General features: G+C 54.2%; 2 protein-coding genes across 2 annotated transcripts in view; one reads left to right on the top strand and one right to left on the bottom strand.

Moving 5' to 3' along the window:
* Positions 1-7,919, top strand: part of HMCN2 (hemicentin 2) — a 172,727-nt gene that overhangs the window by 33,991 nt on the left and 130,817 nt on the right. Inside the window, exons 5-8 of the mRNA XM_065928266.1 lie at positions 939-1,110; positions 1,745-1,851; positions 2,970-3,090; positions 5,532-5,795. Coding sequence (XP_065784338.1) covers positions 939-1,110; positions 1,745-1,851; positions 2,970-3,090; positions 5,532-5,795 — 664 coding nt within the window. The remainder of the gene's footprint in view (positions 1-938; positions 1,111-1,744; positions 1,852-2,969; positions 3,091-5,531; positions 5,796-7,919) is intronic.
* C3H9orf78 (chromosome 3 C9orf78 homolog) overlaps positions 1-7,919 on the bottom strand; it is a 416,805-nt gene that overhangs the window by 398,477 nt on the left and 10,409 nt on the right. The gene's annotated exons all lie outside the window — the stretch shown is intronic.

Raw genomic sequence — 7,919 nt, 5'->3', positions numbered from 1 at the left:
AACAGGTGAACCAGAGAACACAGGGACTTAGAGACCATGGTAAGTCTTGGAGAAACAAGGTAATTTTGTGCTTAGTAGAGACTGTCTTGGCGGGGATTTGAGAACCTCCTGAAATCATGCTCTAAATGTGTGCCTAACTAGTAGCATGTTCGGAAGAGTTATCTATCACCTGATTTTTCAATGGGACTTGTCAAAAACAGAAGATTTATTTTTTATTTTAATTTAATTTTTTTGGCCGTGCCATGCACAGGGCTTGTGGGATCTTAGTTCCCTGACCAGGGATGGAATCCCAGACCTCAGCTGTCAGACCATGGAGTCCTAACCACTGGACTGCCAAGGAATTCCCCAAACGTAAGAATAAGCAATTGTACAACCAAGGATATTAGATTTCTCAGTGTTGTGATAAGGGTCAGGATCAGACTGTCTGCTTAAAGACATGGTCCTACTTAGAGAGCATGGTGCCTGGTGGGGGATGTCGTCTGAGGGCCCTTGGGCAGGGATCTCCCCACGTTGCTCTGGGGGAGATCCCGGACTTCCAGGGTGCATCAGTGTGTAGGAAGCACCAGGAGGGCTTCCTGGAGGAAGTGATGGATGTCATAGAAATTGGCCATGTGACAAAGGAGGGGCGTCATCCCATCAGAGGGTGCCCTCTCCTCCTTCCATCTGGGCTGAGTCCTCTGGATGCCTTCATTCAGGTGTCACAGCTCTGAGACCACAGGCCAAGAGGAAAGTGGTGTGTGAATCAGGTCCAGTGTAGGGCAGTGGGGACTGCGACGGCCTCAAGTGACCTGGAAAGCCTGTATGCTGCCTGAAGCTCACCAGGGGACCAGACGCTGCACACAGCTGGCAGCCTGCTAGGGACCCACCTCCAGTGGGCCAGACACAAGCAAGGCATCATGGGCACCTGCTGGCGTCAGCCTTGCTCTCCTGCCTCCCAGGTGCTGAAGTGGGTGGAGTCAGCCATCCAGGCCTCCAAGGTGCACCTGCTGTCCACGGACCACGAGGAGGGTGGCGAGCACATGTGGAGGATCCCCTTTGACCCCAGCCTGAAGGAGGTCACCATCTCCCTGAGTGGCCCAGGGCCCGAGATTGAAGTCCGAGACCCGCTGGGTACGTGAGCCCCAGGGCTGGCCTCCTCCTTGGCCCTGAGACTGAAATAAAAGCCCAGGATGGGACAGAGAGGAGGCCAGGGGATTTTGGACACAAGACTCCAGGAGCATGGAGGGCAAGGGAGATGCTGAGTGGAGGGCAGAGAGGGTGCCTACGGTGGGTGAGGATTCAGGGAAGCCATTAGCAGCCCAGCGAGGGGAATTAAAGTGATGACAGTCCCAGGGCTGCCAGATTCACATGGCATCTTCCCTGCGTTCTCTCTTCAGTGGCCTGGAGAGTCAGTGGGGCAAGAATTAGTGGCACAGTGCAGAGATGGGGGCTCTGGAAGGTGGGGTGACTTGTCAGGGTCATCCAGGCTCCATATGATCTGGACCCGGCTGCCTGGTGCCGTGGTGTTCCAAGAATGTCCTGAGTACTCTGGTCCAGAGGCCAGGGGTATAGCCAGCACCTGGGAGGGATGAAGATGGAGAGCCGGAGGAGGGAGAGGCCCGGGTACCACCAAAGGCCTCTTGTCAGTTCCTCTAGGAAGCCCGAAGCTGGTGTTGGAGGGCTGTAGGTTTCTGGGGATGGGAAGGGGTGTTCTGTCAACCCCAGAAAAGGGTCGGGGGCTGAGCAGGTCCTGGGGCTTCCACAGGGAGGATCCTGCAGAGAGATGACGGCCTCAATGTGCTCCTCAGCATCCCTGACTCCGCCAAGGTCGTGGCCTTTAAGCCCGAGCATCCTGGGCTGTGGTCCATCAAGGTAGGAGGCCTTGGGTTCTTGGGGTTGGGGAGACCAGCTTCACCAAGCTGAGACACTATCTTCCTCTTGCCTGGGCCCTTGGGAGCCTAGGGCCCTGGGAAGCAGAGGGTTGGAGTGTGGGCAGTGATGTGGGCATATCAATAGAAGTAGAGGGGCAAGTCAGAGGAGGAGTATTCTGCTTTGCACCAGTGAGAGAAGTGGAGTGGTTTCGCTTTAGTGAGGGGACTTCAGAGAAGGACTTGGAGAAACCACTCGAGTGTCCACAGGTGGGCGGCGGGGGTGGCTCGGGACCCTGTCCTTTGAGGAGTGCGCAGAAGAGGCTAGGGTGACCTTGGGCTCAGAGGCACAGGGCTGGCAGGGGGGCAGAGTCTGTTCTAACCTGCCAGGGACTGGGGGCCTGGGGCTGGGGGCAGGGCTCCTGGCCAAGCACCCTGGGATGGGGCGGGCTGCTGTCTCGGGAGCACACAGCTGGTCAGCAAATAGTTCTGGAGCTCCTACTGGGTGCTGGGTTTCCCCGGTGACTCAGTGGTTAGGAACCTGCCTGCCAAGCAGGAGACTTGGAAGACGCAGGTTCAGTCCCTGGGTGGGGAAGATCCCCTGGAGAAGGAAATGGCAACCCACTCCAGTATTCATGTCTGGGGAATGCTATGGACAGAGGAGCCCAGTGGGCTACAGTCCAGGGGTTGAAAAAAGTCAAACACAACTGAGTGGCTAAACCAATGGCAGCTGGGTGCCAGGCACAGTGCTGGGCGCTGCGGGCACTGCTATCCTTCAGGTTCGGAGCGTCTTTGGGCCGAGAGTTCTCATGCCAGTGGGGAAGGCAAGGCAGGGGTTAGATGTGCAGAGGGACAGAGGGGACCCGTGGGTGTTGGGGTGGGGAGTGGGACAGCAGGGCTGCTTCAAGAGTCCCGCTCAGGCAGTGCCATGGCTGGTTTCTTCCTCTCTAATGGAGGAGTATCGTGCTGGGTCTCCAGGGAGCGGGTGAGTCACCCACAAGTCTGCAAAGGTGGGAGAATTCCAGCTGCTGACTCCAGGCCGGGTCAGGTCAGCCACCTCCCACCTGGAGCTGGGGGGCTGGGGTCAGACACCTCGGTGACGCAAGCCTGGGCCTGGGCTAGGTCTACAGCAGTGGCCGCCATTCGGTCAGGATCACGGGCATCAGCAACATCGACTTCCGAGCTGGCTTCTCCACTCAGCCGTCCCTGGACCTCAACCACACCATCGAGTGGCCCCTGCAAGGTATGGTGCTCCGGGCCCTGGGGCGATGCAACGCTGCCTTCTTCAGGGGTGGGGTTCACCTTTGGGAAGTTGAGGGTTGCAGTTCCAGGGGGCAGCCATGAGCCTGTGACTATGGAGTAGGCTTGCAGGGGTTGGTCCAGCCTCTCTCTCACATCACAGTGAACTGCACCCAGGGCTAGCACCTTCTCTTTGGGCTCCAGGCAGGTTGACCCTGGGACCGTTTACTTTTAGAACTTCCTTCCTGTCCCTCAAGGGCTCCACGAGCTCAGACTGTCCCCCTAACCCTCCTTTCCTTTTCTCTTTGTCAAGATTTGTCTGTTTAGAGCCCAACTTCTTCCAGTGAACATCACGCTGCTGTTCAGGGGCTAAGTCGTGTCCAACTGTTTGTGACCCCACGAACTGCAGCACATCAGGCTTCCCTGTCCCTCGTTATCTCCTGGAGTTTTCTCAAACTCATGTCCATTGAGTCAGTGATACCATCCAATCATCCTATCCTCTGTCGCCCCCTTCTCCTCCTGCCTTCAATCTTTCCCAGCACCAGGACTCAGAAATGTGGCCTCTTGCCATGAGGCCATTTGGAGGGTTTTGCTGGGACCAGCTGAACAGAGAGATGGGAGAGACTAGGTCAGAGCATATTAAAAAGCAGAGACATCACTTTGCTGACAAAGGTCCATATAGTCAAAAATATGGTTTTCCCATTAGTCATGTATGGAAGTGAGAGTTGGACCATAAAAAAGGCTGATCACCAAAGAATTGATTCTCTCAAATTGTGATGCTGGAGGAGACTCTTAAGAGTCCCTTGGATGCAAGGATGCCAAACTAGTCAATCCTGAAGGAAATCAACCCTGAATATTCATTGGAAGTACTGATGCTGAAGCTCCAATATTTTGCCCACCTGATGTGAAGAACCAACTCATTGGAAAAGACTCTGTGTTTTCTGGGAAAGAAATCTCTGGGAAAGATTGAGGGCAGGAGGAGGAGGGGGTGACAGAGGATGAGATGTCTGGATGGCATTACGGACTCAGTGGACACAAGTTTGAACGAAGTCTGGGAGACAGTGAAGGACAGGGAAGCCTGGCGTGCTGCAGTCCATGAGGTCGCAAAGAGTGGGGCTCAGGGGCTGAGTAGCAGCAGGGCCAGGTCAGGTAACCCTGAACCACGGAACAGTGACCCCAAAGTGTTGAGGCTGGGTCCTTAGGGCTTTCTTTTGAGTCTATATGTCCTCTAATGTTTGTCATTCTTGTCAGCCCTTATGGGTTTCCCTGCCAGGACCAGCAGCGATATCTTCAAAATGAAAAGTGGGCTGCTTGTTCATTCTATGTTTGTTTTTGCCAATAGCAAGGAGGTGGGAGGGAGGCAAAGAAACTTAACTCCTATTCCAAAGCCAAGAGAGATGAGAAATCCTAAGTGAAGTGCTATGGGGGTGGCAGGGGAGAGTTTGAAAGCAGAGTGGTTCTCAGGGACAGTCCCCATGGGAGAGGGTGAAGGGGGCCATGTGTGACCCTCTTTGGTTTCTGCTTTTGATAAAGATGTGGCTCCATCCAAGACATTTTTTAAAAGCGAGAAAAACAGCAGGCCAGTCGCAAATGATAAATGATGATTGGCACTTGACCCCAGGGCACCAGGGAGTGGGGGAGGCTGAAGCGAACTGAACAGTGGGGGCCTGGGCCACGGGAGCAGCCCTACGTGCCTTTGGCTGGTTATTGCAACATGGGAAGGAAGCCCAGCACTGACACACTTGATTTTTCAAAGAAATCTGGACTTCTAGATTTGAACATGCCCTTTCTAGACTGTTTCTTATTTTTTTCAAGAGATGGAAGGCATTTCATGGATCACGTCTACCGCATCCTTTGGTTCCCAGTTTATTATCAGAGAGAGAGAGAGAGAGAGAGAGAGAGAGAAGAATAGCTATCTGAAAAGGGAGAGACCTAACAGTTTCCAAATCAACTTAGAAGACTGGGAAACCCAAGTCCAGTTCTGGCTTTCTTGGGATGGTGTGGAAAGTACATTTCCAATGAGATGGGAAGGGAAACCACAGGAAAGCCAAGCGGGAATCAGCATTCCCAAACTGGGGTGTGTATCTCACCTCGGCCGGTCCCAGAGCCTGTCGGTTGACAGCCAACACCAGAGTTAGTGGCGGGATGGGAGGGTGCCCTTTGTCAGCTCTCTCCGTGAGCGCCCCTATCTGCGGAGCAGAGATGACGCAATCATGGGAAGTCATGTGAGTGGTGTTTCAGGACCACGGACAGTAGCAACCCCCCTTCTCTCCTCATCCCACCCAGCATTCCTTGGCCTGGGGAAGAGAAGGTGAGGGAACGGGTGAAGGCGGACCAAGCAGGCTGGGCCCCTAGCCATGGCCCTGGGGTGGGGCCCCTGCTTGGGGAGTCTCGTGGAGCCCAGCACAGGTGCCAGCACCTCCTTCCCCGCCCTTTCCTCTGCAGGCGTGCCCATCTCCCTGGTGATCAACTCCACGGGCCTGCGGGTGCCCGGCCGCCTGGACTCAGTGGAGCTCTCTCACAGCTCAGGGCGGTCGCTCCTGACTTTGCCCACACAGCCCCTCTCCAATGGGTCAACCCACCAGCTGTGGGGTGGGCCGCCCTTCCACAGCCCCCAGGAGCGTTTCTACCTCAAGGTGAAGGGCAAGGATCATGAGGGAAACCCTCTCCTCCGTGTTTCCGGAGTTTCCTACCGTGGGGTGACTCCAGGTGAGTAATTGACTCCTACCACCCCCAGCTCCCTGGCTCTCTTGCAGGCTTTATTTCTCCCTGGAAGGCTTTCCTGATTCAATTAGATTAGGAAATGTTTATTCATTAAACTGCAGGCTCTGCAATACATTATGCCTGATACTGAGATGCTTCAAATGCAGTTTTCAGCTCCAGGGTTTACTGCAAAGTCATCTATGCATCCATAAATCCATCCATGCATCTATCCATCCATCCATCCACCTGTGCGTTCAACATTCACTTTGCATCAGTCATGGTTCTAGAAACTGTAGCCACAACAGTGGGCAGGGCAGTGAATATAGGTACGCCCTTGCATAATCATAATTACTATCATCGTCATAGCGATGGTAACACTAACCTAATCACCGTTTTGAGCACATCTCGTGGGACAATCCTGGGCCAAGCACTTGCCATGCATTTGTTCATTCAATGCTTGTACCAGTTCCTTTTTTCCCCCCTCATGGTCTAAAGGATTTCTTTTTATACTCTCTTGCATGCTCCTTGCAACGTCTATCTTTTCAAACCTTTTGCTTTGAGATGTTCTTGAAGAAGTGAAGTGTGACGTGCTAGTCACTCAGTTGTATCCAACTCTTTGCGACCCCATGGACCATCACCCACCAGTCTCCTCTGTCCATGGAATTCTCCAGGCAAGAATACCAGAGTGGATAGCCATTCTCTTCTCCAGGGGTTCTTTCCGGCCCAGGGATTGAACCTTGGTCTCCTGCATTGCAGGTAGATTCTTGACTGTGAGCCACCAGGCAAGCCCAAGGTTACCATAATAGTAATAAATTTCTTCATTTACCTTCTCCTGCATTAACATCTTCTTTTTCTCATTTTTTAAAATTGAAGTTTAATTGTTTTACAATGCAGTGTTAATTTCTGCTGCTCAACAATAGGGATCAGCTACATGCATACATATATCCCCTTCCCTCTTGAGCCTCCCTCTCCCCCCACCCCAGCCCCACCCCTCTAGGTCATCACAGAGCTCTGAGCTGACCTCCCTCTGTTCTTACACCCAGTTCTGAGATGTGTCTCCATTTTATTGCTGGGGAACTGAGACCACTGATTGCACAGGGCTGCTCGGAGGGTTGTAACAAACAGGACGACTCTCAGATGCTCAGAGGCTGTACCCAGGGTGTGGGGACCGTGAACCACGCCCCTCCATGTGGCTGTGGCCCCCGGGGCTCCTCCTGCCTTGGCCTTTGCAGCTTTCAGGAGGTATTTTCAGGCAGGAATCTCAGCAGGGAGAATAAAGCAGCCTTTCTCTCTCTCTCTCCTCTTTTCTCAGATGGCTCCCAGAGCTGGGGAGTTAAGTTCTGGCTTTCGGTATCCATGTCAGCTCTAGATTAAAGGATGGGGGTGGAGTGGGGGAAAGATGTGGTTTTGGGGGGGAGGGGTTGTGGCCCCCCCGCCAGGTCTGGGAGGCTGGGAGTTTGACTGGGAGCAAAAGACTCTGGGTTTGGAGATGTGGGGGTGGCAGGCCCGGGGGGGTCCCTGGGCTTCTTTCAGCTCAAGGAAGAGGAAGCCAGAGGCTTCCAGTGTGTGGGGGTGAGCCATGGCTGCCGCACACACAGCTGAGGACGTGGCTGGATGGCCCGACACCCCTCTCCCCTGGGACGTGGCAGGGAGCCCGTAACATGATGTCACCGCCGCCCTCCCACCCCCAGCACTATGCTCGGAGGAGGTCTGGCCCATTGTCTCACCCTCGGAGCATCTCTGGTGGGGATGAGGGAGAGGGCAGTGCAAGGGTTCCCCACAAGCCTGTGATCGCACCTCGAGGCATGGATGGCCCGAGACTGACCCTGGGGATCAGTGCCCAGACGTTTCCCCTGAAGTGATTCCAAGAGCCAAGGAAAGACTATGTGTCACCCCAAGTCCAGGGTCAGGTGGGAGGAGGCAGTGGCATCTGATGGGGGTCCCCAGAGGCTCATCTGAAGCTGTGAGATTACATGGAAATCCCTTATTTTATCTTGAAAATGCATGTGAACTCTGTAGTCACAGCCATGCTCCAACTAGGCTGATTTTTAAATTAAAAAACAAGGCTTCCCGCCCACAGCTTGTGAGTAAAACTGACCCTGCAGGAGGGGCGAATGATGCACAGCCCTC

This window comes from Muntiacus reevesi, chromosome 3, assembly GCF_963930625.1.
Source record: "Muntiacus reevesi chromosome 3, mMunRee1.1, whole genome shotgun sequence".
Lineage (NCBI taxonomy): Eukaryota > Metazoa > Chordata > Mammalia > Artiodactyla > Cervidae > Muntiacus > Muntiacus reevesi.
This window is presented reverse-complemented; position numbering and strand designations above follow the sequence as displayed.